Here is a 16,993-nt window from a genome sequence, read left to right on the forward strand (position 1 = left end):
AAAACATGGGCTCCAACTACGAACAGGAGCTCCAACCACATATAGGCTCCACCTATATATAGGTGCTCAATAATATGATACGGCACACAGCCTACATGTTATTTCGCACTTAATTAGTCACATCCTCAAAACATCGGGTCCCACACACAGAGAGCAAGTCATGCCTCCAAATTCTTAGATGGCATACAAGTAATGGCAGCTGTGAAGATCCATCCTCACAAAGATGCAAAAATGAAAAGATGAGCCATGGCTATGTATGCTGAAGACTACTAAACCTCATGGGGAAGAGGAGCACAAAAAACCCCATTGGTCTTTCCTCATTTGGAACCAGGGAAGGTTTCAGCAAAAATGAGATTAGACCCCAAAAAGTTAATAATAGCTTAGATTTACTTCCTTCACTCATATGTGTTGACTCAGTTCAAAATATGCTGTTCCCTGCCCTGAAAAGAAAACGCAGCTAACCTTCAAGCTGTCTCCACTGTGGGAAAAAGGTGGTTTAAGTTACATATGGAAGCAATATGAGTCAACAGTTTGAAAATTCTCCTGGTAGCCAGCCAGATTAATGGCCAAGCAGGTTAGAATATCATGCTAAAAAAATGCAGTGAGTTAACTAGAACATATGTATACTCTAGCTCATACTCTGCAACACTGAAAATAAATAGAAAACTCTTTTTAAAAATTGGGCTAAGTACAGGCATAACTCTAAACTATTCTTTGGACACAAAACAAACATGAAGAGTTCCGATTGCCCTGTGCTCCCCTGCTCCATTATGCCAGTTGGAGTAACAAAACATATAGTATACAGCCCATAAACCCTGTCTCATTTTTCAATATATATTTTAAATATTCTCCTCTAGTAGGGCTCTAAACTCTGGAATGATGTAAGTCCACCAGCCTTTTCTGGTTAAATGTGCAATGTGCACCGCTGCGCACTGATGAAAAAGTTGAACGGAGTAACACATATACCAGCGAACAACCAGTATGCATATGTAAGCATCCAGAAGCACATCACAAAACGATTGGTTTGTGGGTGCAGAGCAGCATGTAAGTGTATTCAGTTGTTTATTCAAAGAGCAAGTGAACACATTCAAACTTACAGAATGTGTGCTTAACCTGAACTTAAAAAAAAAAGCTCCAGTAGCCTACAGTGAAACCTTGTTCACGAATTTATGGAACTCATTAAAAAAAACCCTATCAGCAAAACCTTTGGGTAGTATCCCAACCTCACATAACCAACATCTGAGAAAACTCTATTGATTTAGTGGAATTTTACCTTGTAGGGAGCTAAAATCCAGTCCATTCACTACTGCCTTTTACAGTAATCTGCCCTGGTAATAAGAAAACACTGCTTGAAATGTGACACAATGAAGTTGCCACCTATCTATAGGCCGTCAGTACACGAGCTCATATTCCTGTTGAAGCACCTACATTAGCGCTCACTGCCAGCAGAAAACAGGAAAACTCGGGTTGTTTCCACCTCCCAAAGAGCTTGGTGACCCTAGTGTTTTCACAGGAATTGTTGAAAACAGTCACCCCATGCATCAGTAAATCATGCAATAAAACCATGGCCCAGGAAGTTTAACGTCCCAGTGAATGCAACCCTGCAAAAGTGAACACAGCTCTGATAACAACAGGATGTTGCCAGAGAAATATGTGAATCAGTGCCCTGTTGGGTGGGTAAAGTAGATCCATTTCATGAAATGAATAATTATTCTTTGTAAAAGCTTCAAAAACAGCTGAAGATATCAAGTGCAAAAGCAGCTGCCAAAGATAAAACAGTGAACCAGTAAACATCTCACTACACAGGAATCTGCCATCTTCCGACACTGAGATTTCTGCCAAATTCTTGTTGAGATCTTCAGCTGCATAAGGGCCTCCACACAAATGCTTCTTTTAAACACATTCAGAGACATCAGAATTGTACTGTCATCCAATTGCAGCTCCAGCAAGGCAAAAAAATATTAAAAATACTCAGCTGCCTGAAAAAGGGTATGTTTAGAACTAGTTTTTGTAGTTTGTCTGTCAGCTATAAGAGAAGGAAAAAAGTTTGCTCCAGCCTGCAGTACAACCACCAAAATTCAATAAATTTAATTGAAGACTGGCAGTGCTACTGTAACCAAGATTTCCACTGCCTACTGAATTCTCAGAATTTAAAAAGCAGTTAGAAACCCCAATAAAAAAGCACAGGTCTGTTTGCTCACAGGTTGCTGCTACTGGCTTGACCCTCTTTCTGACACTGTAGCCAAATTTCAGACGTCTACCTGGGACTTCTAAATAGAAGACCAGCGAGCCTCAGTTCCCTTTTCAAAACATGCAGTAGAAAAGAGAGAATGAATCACCTGCAGAAAGTGATGCACAACAGAGGAATCCTGAATCATGCTGTGGTAATGCCCATTTCTTCTCACTGATTACACAGGAAGTCTAGAGCAACCTTCATTCTTGAAGCTTCATCAGGCGAAACTACATGACTGAGGTAGGATCGATCTGTGTCATGAAGACTTTAAGTAGTACAGCCCGTAGCAGCCTGCGCTTCCCCAAGGAGAAACTGCTAGTCACTGCTACTGCATCACATGGGAAGATAAACAGGAGAACACTAGCCCCAATCTAGGTAACACATTCATCTGTCAAAACCAGTGCCTTAAACTACACCGGGAGACAAGTCAGAAGCAGCATACCAATCTATGAGGTACACCATAATATTCACTGTGTACGCAGTGCTCCTTAATGAATGGGCAACCTCATTCTGCAATGATATACATTGCTACTACACCTTAAGGGGAAAAAAAAAGGCAGTCAAGCACTTTGCAATAGTCTAAATGACAAAGGCAGTGAGCAGCACAGTTCATAGATTAGAAGAGGAATGATCCTTTTCCTCTTCATTTGAGGAGATGCATAAAGGCTGATGGGCACTTCTGTGACTCATGCAGCTAGCGATGACAACTGTCTTCCATTTTTCCACTTTTCTTATCCTTTCTCCTGTAAACCAAAAAATTGAAGAGAACATCTTTTTTTCTAGGGAAAGCAAAATCACTCCATGACAGTAACTATCTCTATAGCTATTATACTAAAATTTCACAGAAGAGGAAGAGAACAGTCATTATGTATTCAGTAATTTTCAGAATAACTCTCAAACTCCTCACTGTTAGCCGCAAGTGAGAAATTAGAAATAGAGATTTGCTGAAATAACTTGCTCCTTTCTTCTGCCTAAAAATTTGACAAACAGATTCATAAACATGCACCATGTCTTCTCCGAAAAAAGCTTTCCTTAATAAGACCCTAATGTAACAGGTCAGAACCAAGCTCTGAAAAGTTGGGCAGAGTCTTCGTAGGGCAAACGCAAGTGAAGTGGATGATAAGCTGTTTCTCTTTCGTAAGTAACCAAGCATCATTCGGCCTTTACTTTGAAACTTTCTCATTTTATGCAAATGTTCTTTCTAGTTTATGGGCAAGAAAATAAACAAGAGTTTATTTTCTTTTTCTCTTTCTTCTCCTCAATTAAGGAAGCAAAAGGAAACAGTTCTAGTACCAGCATGTCACTTGTTTGATACTAGAACTCCATAGGCTTGTTTATTTTCATAAAAGTGTATTAAAATATAGGCTATTTTTAGGCTAGCAAATTACTTCTTGTGTCTCTTCCATGTTGCTACAAACGAAGTCCTCTGCTCTGTGCAACCTACCAGTTCAGAGGGATGCCTGTATATACAACATTTATACTGACGTAATGTAACAGCACACCCACAAAACTGAACCGCATCCACTATCACACTTACCAAGTGCTTCCAGACCCCAAATATTCTTACCTGTGGCCAATCCCAATGGGAGACACAACTAACACCACCTAGCAGCTCAGAATCAAGCCCTTTGATGCAGTTTGAGACCACTGGAAACACTGAAAAGACAATGTAACAGATGCCCTGAAACGCTGCCAGTTTTCCAGCACATAGTAGCGTTCCCATTTGGAAACAATATTGTCCTTACAAATTTTTTAAGTGTTGTAACTGCTGCGTAGCAAAGCCAAGGAACAACATTCCTCCTGCCTCTGCTTCTGTTTCATTTTTTAAGGTACAGGAAAACCTCATCAACTACTGTAATCTCTTCTCAGTGCTCTTCCTGATGACAGTAGTAAATGAAACAACGAGAAAAGAGATTTTTAAAAAGGTATCTTAGCTTTAAAGAAGTTTACTCTTGGCATATGGGCAGCAAGAAATAAAAAGCTACTTCACCCCCGAATTTAGTGACAGTTAATTTAGTTCAAATTATCTTTTCTCTTCGTGCAATGCAGAACATCATGACGTCTAAATGAAAAGAGCAATTCTGCCTTACAGGAAAGGAAAAAAATCCCTCTACTTGCTTTTAGCTGTGTCTGTCTGGTTCAAGAAGACAACAATACAGTAACAACCTTCAGGGAACAAAATCCACCAGAACTGATCCCATTGAGAGTCAGTCCAATAGCCACCACAGCAGAAACTTCTTCACTAAGTTTACAGAAACCTCTCGACCGAAGCTCAGTCTTTGCTTCAGAGAGAAGGCAATGAAGGCAGCAGGAAACCCCCTGCCCATCGTGGTGAGGGCAGAGTGCTCCCATCCGTCAGGAAACGCTCGACTTGAATTTCAAGTCTACAAAATACGATTTCTGTTTAGAAATGAAACTATAATAAAACAAAGTCTGGTTTTTGTCATTTTGTATGTCATTCTCTACATCCTATCTTAAGCCTGACAGTCCTTGAGAGTAAATACCTAGCTGAAGGTCTCTTGTAGAGTCTTCAAGTGTGAGTAGATCTAGCTGGGCCATGTTGTTAAATACAACTTCTTCTGACAAATCCCCTAGGTGTGTACACAGAAGCTTACTATCCATACGCTCATCCTCTCACCTTAAGACAGTCTGCAGTTCAAAGAAAGCAGGACGCAACTTTCCACTTCATTCCAAAAAGTAAGCAAGCTGCAGTTTTCATGAGCTTGTTCTACTGCCAATTACAGCAAGATTTAAAATCACTTTTCAGCACTATTTAAGATAACCTGTTACAAACACAAAACAAGAACGGGGGACATGTTCAGATCATACAAGCAGACTTTCAACTGGTTTTCCGTAAACACGCACACACGAAATGGGTACAGTTAACAATACAGCTAAGAATATGCAACCATATATGTGTGCGCAGCACTGGGAAATCTAACAGGGGAAAGCCGAGGGCCAAGAAGGACAGGATTTAAATAGAAGAGAACTGATGCTCCAGGTTATCCCAGTGATCCACGTAACACAAGCGTTTATCGCCAACAGCGGTGAGGACAGCTTCCTCACAGGCTGAGAAGCAAAAAGCGGTAAGTGTGACTCATCCAAACACGCAACTTTGTACACAAAGCAAGCTCTTCACTAATAAAAAAAGGCGGCCAGATTTCTAGCCTCAGCACCATTTCAACTGTCAGCTATCACAGAACAAACATATAGGCCACTCAAAGGTTTTTGTTTCCTTGCAGGAAGGCAGAAGACTCACTCTCTCCTGCATCAGAAGTTGGTTAGACCTCCAAAGCAAGTTTCAAAATCCTTCATTTATTTCCTTCTCTTTAAGGATCATAAAATGTCCCAAGTACCAGGTTCAAACAGTTTCATGGACCTTCAGCTCTTCTTTCTGGAATTAAGGTTCAATCCTGACTGTCCTATGCAATTCAAGACACGTTTTTAACATGGTGGTTTGCAGCTGTGTCCTAATCATAAACAGTCGCTTCCTCTGGTGACCAGGAATAGGACACGAGGAAATGGAATGAAGCTGCGTCAGGGGAAGTTCAGATTGGACATTAGGAAAAGGTTCTTCACTGAGAGGGTGGTCGGTCACTGGAACAGGCTCCCCAGGGAAGCGGTCACGGCACCAAGCCTCTCAGAGTTCAAGGAGCATCTGGACAACGCTCTTAGTCATATGATTTTGTTTTAGATAGTCCTGTGCGGAGCAGGGAGTTGGACTCAATGATCCTTAAGGGTTCCTTCCAACTTGAGGTATTCTACAACTCTATGATTCTCCTCTGTCCTGCTGCATATGCCTGTATTTTCTATCCATCTGGCTCCCTCTGCACTTCTGAAATGGATGCACAATTAATGTACTGTCGTCTCTGAAGTTTCATGGGCCATGAATCCAATCCCCCTCAAAGCCATGCTATTATTGAAGAATGGTACTTCTTTATTTGGTAAAGCTAGGTGCTCTTTTTCCTTCTGGTTTTTGGAAGCTATAGAGTAATTGGAGTCATACCTCTCATGCCTTTATTTCCTTGCTGTGTTACCAATCTAGTTTGAGTTTTGTTTTGAACATCAAAAAAAATCCCAGACTGAAATTCATATCATTACCTCATTTCAAGAGCTGCGAAGTTTAAGGAAAATCCTAACATACTCAGTAAAAATCACAAGCATAGACAATAAAATTGTTACATCATTCTACCCAGGTGCAGAATTTTTCCAAAAAACTCTGAATCATTTCTGGTTCCCAACTATGGTAAAAGCCATCCACATTCCTCACCCCCCAGCAGGAGTCAGCAAGAGCTGCTCAGCGTTCAATGCAAGCTCAGGCCACCCAGCCAACGTACAGGTTCAGCAAGTGTCTCCAACAGCACACGTGCCCAGGTGGACAGGAAAGGAAGATACAAAGTGCCTTTTCCCAAGCGCAAATGCCTTCACCAGCATGACTGGCATGGAAGGATTCAAGCTGGTCTACCCAAGACCAGAGAGGAAGCTCTGGCACTGTGTGTAAATGGTGCATCTTTACATTATGAGAAGAGTAGAAACTCAAAATGTAACCTTTGCTGCCATTCAAAAGGGCCCAATAAATGTCCACAGTACTCCAAAAGTATCTGTTCTACTAAAATTGAACATACAAATAGTTCCTATCAGGAGAGCGATACGTAAGAACACGTGACTAAGCCCCATAACATAAAATAACTATTATTTCCTCATGTTCAGATGTAAATGTGATACTGCCTAATGCCAAGACATTCCTGTTACAACATTTCTAACCATCACAGCCACTGCCTTCAAAACACACTAAAGCAAGAATTCAGGCTGAAGTATCCAACACTATAGTTATGCAACACTATTTTTTAGAATTGCTACATATGTACTGCCCAACCACACACATGAAAACACATTCACTTTCTGGTCTAAAAGCACAGTGTAACGTAATAGATTAGATCTAAGCGTCAACAGTTTCTTAAAATATCTGGCACAAAGAGCTCAGCTTTCAATAACCAACACAGAGAGAACAAGCTTCCCATTCACTGAAGAAAGTCAGCTGGGAGAAGGGTTTGCCCTCCTCAGCAAATTATTTTATAAACAGGGAATTAATGTTGAATCTTAGGTCTGCCTTGAAGGAGTTCTTATTTTTAAGTCAAAGTTTAAACATCCACTAAAATACACATCCAAAAAGAACCAACTCAAGAATATTACTGAAAAGCAAAACAACGCATTTGCTGCAATAATATGACCACAAGAAGACCCAAGCAAATGCTGCACATTATTTGTTGTTGCTGTCCTCTGAAAACAACATTAAAGCTAATTAAGTATCAGCTTGTTTACAACAAGGCAGGCTACAGGCCTAATGCGTGTTTTTTATGCTGCAGTAGCCACTAATATTAAAAAAGTCTAATAATTAAAACAAAACAATAAAACCATCAAAGGAGCACCAAAATGCAAATACCCCAGACTGTCTAATCCTGGGTGGCCACCCAGGGCTCTTAAGACTCATGCAGCTTGCAAGCAGTTCCAGAGCTGCTCCCCTGCCTGGGCTATGTGAGCTCCTAGACAGTATCTGGGCTGGCTGAGAGCGTTGCTGTTTAGTCCCAGATTCCTGCAGCTGGAAGAAGAAAGGAAAAAAAAAAAAAAGGTTGACATTACCAAGTTACTTCAGGACCCATCCACAGTCTTGTCCAACAGAAGACAGCTGGGATCCCTGGGGGTTCACAACTACCTCCACCTAGCAACGAAACCCAGAGCTTGCCTTTCTCCCAGTCTTAGGAGATACAGTGCAGTTCCCGTCATGAGATGATCAGCACCGGGACCATGATCAGGACCAGGACCTGTAGGGTCAGGCAGGCTGGCAACCACAGTCTAAATCAAAATAGGATTCTGCTCCAGCAGAAGTTTCTTTGCCTCCGGTCGATTTATAAAATTTCAGCTCCAGAGTTCCTGCTCCTTCCTCTGAGAGACTCCACCACAATGTCTCATGAATAGTCTCATGAATAAGACGTTTACATTGGTACTTGTCCTAACTCTTTTACTGTGTTTCATGACACAGCACCTACTTAGACCACTGTATATCAGTTCTTCAGTTAAAAAAGAAAGAACTAGTACCACCACATATAGGTCAGTTAGCACCCCATGCCACTTCACAGTTGTTCCCCACCATTCCCCTGTAAAAATTATCCAGTAATTTGACTCTCCAAACCATTTAGCTGAGAACAAAATGTTGACAGGATTCATGGGATCAAATTATCTGCCATTTCTAAGGTCTGCCATTCTCACAGAACATTCTGTCCTTTTCGGTTCATTTGATATGACTTCCATGTATAGCAGTGATTGTCTTAATTCATGTGAATCATTTAAAATTACGGTCCATTGACCTATAGCTCTCTATAAAACAGAAATATGATATATATAAAATATATATAATTATAAAGTTGGAAATACTCTGTCACAAGAAAGGAGCTACACTGGTTTATGCTACGCAAGGATCCAGCCCAATATATGAAACAGACAAAGAGAACCAACAGAGACTTTTAAACTGGAAATAGTTAAAAACACGGGACTGTTCTGATCATTAGTATCATATTTGTGTTGAAGAGAACAGTCTTGCTTCTTAGTGAAGAGGTGCATCATCTTTCCAGTTGGACAAGCCACACAGCTCTTTCTAGTGCCAATGGTGTGAGCAGAGCTGCTCCGTAAGCACAGCGCAGCTGATCGGCACATGCTTACTAGTTATGACATTTCCCAGAAAAGAGGGCAATGAGAAACCGGTTGCGTTCATTTCTCTGGAAGCTACATAGCCTGCTCCAGGATATCATTTTTCCAAGATAGCAGGCATGCTCTTAAAACATTTGCTGGGAAGTACACCGTAAACACGAAATGACGAAGGTTCTTGGGAAGAGACAAATTTGGACAAGGCAGTAAGGCTTCCGCTGCCTAAAAACCAAACTTTTTTCCCCTCAGTTACACCAGTAATACTGAATGGTTAAATCCTGGCTTAAATCTCTAGGTGTGAGAGGTCAAACTCTGGCCTTTTGTTTTTTTAAATACTCCACCTTCCCACTTGCCGTGTATCACTCAGTTCTCACTCATTTACCAACCAATCCAACTTAACCACACATCTCTCTTCTCCTCCCATCCTGCATGATATTTCTCTGCACTTTCATAGAAGAAAATTTTTTTAAGTGCTGCTGAATTTTTAAGAACCATTGGCATTAAAAAAATCTTATGGGTCTACCAGAGGTGTATTAACAAGCACGGCCACACAACCCGTCACAGTCCATCACTTCAGGCAAACACAGCCAAGGCTATCCTGAACAAATCAGATGGTACATATCGTGTTGCTTTTTTCTGACACCCTGTGATATACAAAATAATCATTTTGGACAATAAAGTCACCACGGGGCTCAAATCAACTACCATGAACTCAAAGGTACACACAGAGACTTCCCAGACAGCCACAAGCTGCAGGTGTGACTAAGCATGAAAAGCAAAGCATCCTCATGTACCTTACAAACTTAACAGCCAAAAGAGTTCCACATCACCGAGCTTGCCACAAAACCAGGCTGGCACAGGAGGATATGTGATATCCAGCCTTAACACAGCAATTAAAAGCACCATGTAAAGACAGCAGTGACTGGTACAAAACTCCAACTGATTGTACTTGTATTAAAAGCTAGCAACACAGGAGGATGTGAAACTTCAGCTTGTTCAAAAAAAGTAAAGCAAAGCAGACTAAAAGCAAAGATAAGCTCAAGTAGGCGAGACATTCAAGAAGGACTTTTTTGAGGGGAAGGAAAAAAAGTCCAGAGTGTATAAAAAAAAAAGAAGTAGATTTGCCAGAACATTTTTCCCTGTAAATATGAAGCAGTCAAACAATTTTTTCACATCTACTTTACCCTCACGTGATTTAAAAATTCATACAGTCCTAAGAGTCTGTAGCTCTGTATGTTTTAGAAGAATGTCTGTTTAAAAATTCTTCACCTAACACTTGAAGAAAAATAAAGAAAGGGAAAGGCAGAGAATCGTGAAGAAGAAATATTTCCTTAAAAGACAAACAGAAAAAAACAGCTACAAGAAATGGTGAAGAAAAGGGTAAGGCAGCAAAACATCAGAGGAAAATGTTCACTTAGTTAAAGGAGGATAAGTTTGAGGCTGATTTTTCACAGGCCCTCCAGAAAAGAGGCCTGGCAGCCACGGGCTTTAATTTTCCACCTGCAAACGCATTCATTCCCACACTTTACAGGTGCAGCCATCCCATTCCAAACACTCTGTGTTTTCTTTCACAGGAAAGCTGTACAGCACATTCTTCAGGGAAAGTGCAGAGCTGACAGCGAAACTTGGGGCAAAAGCCCAATGCAGCACAGTGCAGATGCTGGAATGTCCGTCCCTACACAGTTGTGCATATCAGACCTACCATGCACAGCACCATGGGGACCCAGTCCACTGGTGGCAGCCAGACTAGGAACTGCTCTCATTTCACAGGATTATGCCCCAATCTGCAACAGCACAAACACCATCAGATATTACTGTGTACAGAGCACATAGTAAGATACTGAAAGCTTCTTCCAAGAAAGAAAAAAAGGAAAACCAGACCAAAGCACACCTTCATTCCTTCACAGGAGGCACAGCAGTATCACGTGTGAAGATAAGAGATACTGTGGGGAGCAAAATGTAACTTCAGTTTTCCCTTAGAACTGTGGGGAAAGAAAAGAAAAGAAAAGGAAAAAAAAAAAGCCATGGATTGTCTGATACTTGTGCAGAAAGCAGCATCGCACCCACATTTGCAGAAAGCCACAAAAGAGTGTGTGGGTTCTCTGTTTTTGGAACAAGAGCACAGTGAAAGCAAGCTTGTTTACTTTAGACACTGTACAAAGACTTTTATTTTTTTAAATAAATGGTTGAAAGGATGCGTCCCCTCTGAGGAGTTAGCAGAAAATAAAAGGCAGATTTATATTTCCAATCTATGCAAATATCTACTCTACAGGGCATCACAAAGACTGCTTTATATCAGACAGTATGCAGATCCCAGGTGCTTTAAATATGCCAAAAGCACACACAGCATCTCCACCTGCGATGGCTACTCACTCTGAGAACAGCTGGATGACTAAAAAGAGGTTGTCTAAGTAGCCTTCCATGAAAAATGCCTTTTGGTAATGTGCCAACCCCCATAGTCCCATCCAAATGGCTCCTGCTGTAGCTGCCATCAAGCCTGGAGAGGGTTTTTTTGGTTGGTTGATTGTTTTTTTTTTTAATTTGGTTTATCGCAAATTCTTCTAGAAATTTTCAAATTGCAGCAATTACAACATGGTGAAACTCCCACTGACACCTTAAGAAATTGTCATGGGGCTTTAATTCATAATTCTCCCTGGAAGATGTCTGTGGGACTGGGTGCAGGTAGAATGCCAGGACTAGAGGTGGGGGAGATACTGGAGTCACTGGGATCTTGGAGGAGACAGGATTAAGATCAAGGGCTATGCACAGATGGCAGCCTCAACCCAAGACAAAAGAGAGTAGAAAGAGCAGGGAAATATGAGGACTAGAGGGTAGGAAATAGCTCTCCTAGGAGAAGGCCCAATGCCAAGAGTACAATGCTAGAAGGCATAGCAATAACATTTATTTCATTGCCATTACCAGAAAGAAGAGACAGGTACTCCACAACTGGCGGCTGCTTTCTGTACATTTCCCTAGGACATCCACAGGAAGCTTCCGTCACGAGTCAAGAAACATGGCTGTCCTGAGAAGCCTCACCATTCGCACTCAAAATCACTAACCGAACAAGACTGACGATGTCCTGCTGGCACTTCTTACCCTGTCCCAATGCTCCATGTAACATTGAGGAGGAAAAAACACCCACACCGCTAATGTTTGCATCATTAAGCAAGTGTCAATTTTGTAAAAAAAAAAAAAAAAAAAAAAAAAAAAGTGAAGCCCTGCCAGCCACAGTGTCAGATCTGACCTACTAAAACGATTAATGTGTCCCCCAGAGTACTCTTTGCCTCATCTTTTCTTGCAGGGCTCAGAGGCTGACTTCAAAGAGCTGTTAGCTGAATAAACTGCTCTGGCAGTCTTATCTTTTCATTTTCCTGGATCCCACAGGCCCTTCTTTCTCATATTATCAGAAATACCTCTTACAAATTAACTACAGGCATCCCACATTAAGTCATGGCTGTGCTTGTGTTTACACAACAGGCGCCTGCAGGTCCTCAGTAACACATGCCCAACCCAGGTAACCCATTCACCCACTCAGTCGCTCAATACCCATTCACACCTTTGAAATGATGAGGTCCTTTGGGCACAAACTGAAATACAAGAAATTCCTTCTAAACATAAAACCCCCTTCTTTATTGCAAGGGTGATTGAACACTGAACAGGTTTCCCAGAGAAGGTGTGGAGTCTCTCCATCCATGGAGGTATTCAAAACCCAATGAGACACAGTCCTAGAGCAATCTCCTCTAGTTGACTCTGCTCTGACCAGACGATCTCCAGAGGTACCTTCCAACCTCAACCATCCTGCAACTCTGTGGTTAGCACTGCTACTTGTGTTTAGCTTCAGCAAGTCAACAGACGCTCCCACATTGTACCTCTGAAGGACACCACTGACTTCTTACTAGATTACCATTCCACTCCTCTCACAGCACGTCACACATGGAAAGGTTTCCATAGACACTGTTCACCACTGGGGGACATAGCGCTTGGGGCAGTGTTACTCACCTTTATTTCTGCACCCACATTTGGCTTGTGCAATACAGGAAGTTACCAGCAAGACCGTGAAGAGCTCCTGACCACTACCAACAACTGCAGGCAGCTAAAATCCAGAAGCCTGCAGGCATAATTAGCATTTTAGACTTCCAACAGTAACGACAAAATGTAAAGAAGTTATGATTCTATAAATAAATTATTATGGCTTCACCTAAATATGAATTGTCTTATTTGTACAATGATTCCTCCTGTTGGTCCCAATTGCCAAACAATAGCAGAACACAAAATGGTCCACAGATTGTTTCGAAGAGTCAGATGGTCTTTCAAACAAAAATTATTAAGGAACACTGCCTCAGAGCCACTGACCAACCCCACAAGTAATGCTCCTCTCAACCAACAAAACCTAAAAGCCTTGGATCATTTTCCCTCTTTGTGATGACAGTACATGAGGTGCAGGGGGCTGCAGTCGCTGGAAGCAGGGAGGAATATTCAATTTGGGACAAATCTCTCAAAACCAGCTATCAAGCCAAAGTCTATAATCCTACAGATCAGAGGCAAGGAAAACCATCTAATTAAACCAATTCCTTGGCTTTTGAATACTTGTGGATTATGTAAGTGTTTGCTGAAGTACTCTCAGATGACTTTTCATTATCTTCAAGGAATATTAATCAGCCCTGGAAATTCATGAGTCTACAATTAACTAAAAGCCTGGACTGAGAGATGAGTTTGATCTCAAGCTCCAAACGTGGCCAGGCAAGCTCAGGGCTGGAGATATCTCCAGCAAGAGAAGGTTACAAAGGTAACAGGTTCACTGCTAGCAGTGCTGTCACTAGTTTTGCAGCTTCAGCCTTTGGTGATGGTTTTGTTTTGGGGGTTGGGATTGTTTGTTTGTTTGTGGTGGTTCTGCAGCTTCCCAGAAGGAGATGAAGTGTCTGATCATGAGTTTTGCATTTAAGACAGATTTATCATTTGTACGTAAATATAAGTCAAACACATAGGCACTGAGTGGGAGAGTCTAGTGCTTACCTCATCATCACAGGTAATCGTATCATGATCAAGCCTAATCCTAAAAGCAGCCAATCTCAATTTCAAAATAAATGTTTAACCAGTTTACCAAGAGCAAACAAAGCCAAAAAACCTACACACACACCCCATCTGTCCATCTAATCACACATTAGACTAAGCCTTTCTCTGCCATTTGTTTTGGAGGAGTCCTCCACATCCCCACTACTCATTGCTTCAAACATGAGATTTACCACATCTACCTAGAATTGCAGAGTTGAAGGTTTGCTGCCATCACATTATCTACAGTGAAGCGATTCCACTTTGGGGGGGGAGGAGGGGAAAATCTTAACAGGCTGTTCTGTATCTGAGATCCATTAGTAAGCTGCTGGTTTTGCTACAGACATTTAAAGAAACATAAGAGGCACTTTTATAAGACTCTGCAGCTTATGTTATCAATCACTTCAGAAAGAAAAACAATTCAGCAGCCACTCCAATTGGGCATGCTGTGAAGTTCAATTGCCACTGAAATGTTTTGTTATTACCAACCTGGGCAGAATGAGCAAATACACCTCTGCAGGTGAGCTATGAATGAGCAATCAGCACCGCAGGCTGCAGCTTGAAGAGGTAATAGCATCCAAGTAGCTACAATGCTTCCTTGCACACAACTAGGCCAGGATTGGGATGACAAAAGTGAGCAACAGAACACTTCAGACATTCCAACTGCATGTTAAATAATTCTGAAGGAAAAGGTATGAGGCTTCCCTCTCCCAAAGCGTACAAAGCAGGAACACACAGATACAGACAAGCATCGATGTTCAGTCTATTCCCAGGGAAATGTAAGTTTTGTGATGCTTTCAGCCCATTGTTTGTCAAGAATTCTGCATATACACTAGTCAAGGGACTGCTTGACAGCTGTCATTTTAAGAATCAAATCTTTCGCATCCTAGTAAAGGCAATTCTCCAGTTGAGTGTTAAGAAAAAATCCTTTAAAATACACAATCTGCAATATAAAAAAATGTTTCACATCTTGCACATCTTCTAGAATTAAAGCCACTCTTTCTCCACCATTTATACATCTTTTTTTAGACATGACCACCACGTGGTAAATTTCAGGTTTGCAACAACAGAACATTTTTTTCAGTGGGGAGGCTTCTGGCACCCTGTAGCCCTCACCCACTTATTCCAGGCTTTACCTCTAGTTGTGCTGATGCAGCTTTGCTCTAGACCAGATAAATGAAATAATTTTGGTTAAAAAGAAAACAAGCCCACCTTTTTTTGGGTGAGGTGGGCTTTTTTTTTTTTTTAATTCAAATACAGCACAGATGTGCAAAAACCACACAGTGATGTGGTTTACAAGAATAGCCCCTCAAAACAGTTGCATTGTTACAACTGCAGCACAGGGCTCTGAATAAAAGAGTAATTCCCACTGAAGTTGTTTGCAAAGGTGCACCCTGATCATAATTAAAGGACTAATACCCTCTAACAATTTTAATCCTTTTGTGAAGCATAAGGGGCAAAATCAGGAGTGGGATGGGCAAAACCCAGAAAAGATGCCAAAGTCCACTTTCAGCAAAGCACAGGCAGACATAAGAATAATAAACTAAAACTGTATATAGAGGTCCTTTGCCTATGGCTTCCTTTTAATCAGTAGAAGGTTACAGAAAAAGAATATGGTCACCATGGTCTCTTTCAAAATTTATGTCAGGTTTTTAAACAGATATCTAGTCTCTTTTTGTTTCTGCAGTTGGTCGTGTATAATCATTCATCAATACTGCTTTTTTTTTCCAAACAGATGTAACCAAGCAGTGACTTCTCTCACTTTTTCCCATTTGGGCAATCATCAGGAAAGGAAAGTACTAGATGATACATGAGCAAATATTGAATGCCAGAAACAGAGCAACTGTCTGCTCCCTCCCAGCTATATTACAACAGTGTGAACAGAGGAAAACCACATACCTTGTTACCTCCTGCTGCAGTCGGGAGACACTGGGCACATAGAACATTACCCCAAAGAAAAGCAAAGGCTCATTGGCAAATTTGTCCAGCTGCTTCTTCAGAGGCTTTTCCAGTTCAACCCAGCGGGCTTGCTGGCTCTTGCTGAGAAACGAAAGGCCAAAGTAGTGTGTCTAGATAAAGAAACAAAATAGTGTCAGTTTACCTTTTTCAGCTAGATCACACAGAGAGTCAATGACACAAATGTAAATAAGAACAGATGGCATTGTGTAAATTTTTCCATATGCAAAATCAGAGTAATTTCTTTTTTACTGTCCTTTTTTATTTTTAGGACAATCTTGGAGACAATGACAAATTAATACTGCAATATAATATACTTCATGGAATACTATCTGCCCCTTACCATCTCTCCCAAATGCATATTAAAGAGCTCTGTCTGACATTATGGCACAGGTGACATAAATGATTTACAGAAAGCGTCTGAGTCTTTGTTTTCTTTTACACCTGTGCCTTGTGAACAGACAGCAAACACTAAGCCTGAATCAAAGCACGAAGGCTTCATGACACTGGATCAGGTCCACTGCAGGCAAAGGACAAGGACTCTTCCAACTATAAAAAAGAATGCAAACCCACAGGCATATGTCAAAATATATCTACCAATACCAGAACCATTTACCCAATACAGAACATGTTTACTTTTTTTTTAATGCACTCATAAGGTTTTACGATGGACAAGTATTACACTTAAAATGTGCATCACACACTTAAGTTGTTTACTCTAGGCTCTTACAGAAATACCAGGTTGAAAACCCCAGCTATTTCCTATCCTGTGTAAATCTCAGTGGCTGTAGTACCTCCTGTATAAGCCACATGGGACTGTTGCTGGTGGAGAGTAATTAACAAGGAACAGTGTTCAGAACTAGAGCTTCAAATACTACAAATTGGTAATAAGCAGCTGAAGGAGTAGAATCCTTCATGATGGACTGGCTATCGAAAAGCCCTTAAACCACTATATTAAACACACTGATCTACTACTGCAGGCAAATGCATACTATAATTAACAGCAAGTACTACGACGACAGATCTGAAGAAAAGGAGAAAAAAAAGTGTTCA

At 41.1% G+C, this 16,993-nt stretch overlaps 1 protein-coding gene across 1 annotated transcript in view; it reads right to left on the reverse strand.

The window, feature by feature from the left end:
- PTPN14 (protein tyrosine phosphatase, non-receptor type 14) overlaps positions 1-16,993 on the reverse strand; it is a 118,274-nt gene that overhangs the window by 49,999 nt on the left and 51,282 nt on the right. Inside the window, exon 3 of the mRNA XM_009330194.1 lies at positions 15,884-16,053. Within this exon, the coding sequence (XP_009328469.1) occupies positions 15,884-16,053 (170 nt within the window). The remainder of the gene's footprint in view (positions 1-15,883; positions 16,054-16,993) is intronic.

This window comes from Pygoscelis adeliae, unplaced genomic scaffold (genome assembly GCF_000699105.1).
Source record: "Pygoscelis adeliae isolate BGI_AS28 unplaced genomic scaffold, ASM69910v1 Scaffold308, whole genome shotgun sequence".
In the NCBI taxonomy this organism is placed as follows: Eukaryota; Metazoa; Chordata; class Aves; order Sphenisciformes; family Spheniscidae; genus Pygoscelis; species Pygoscelis adeliae.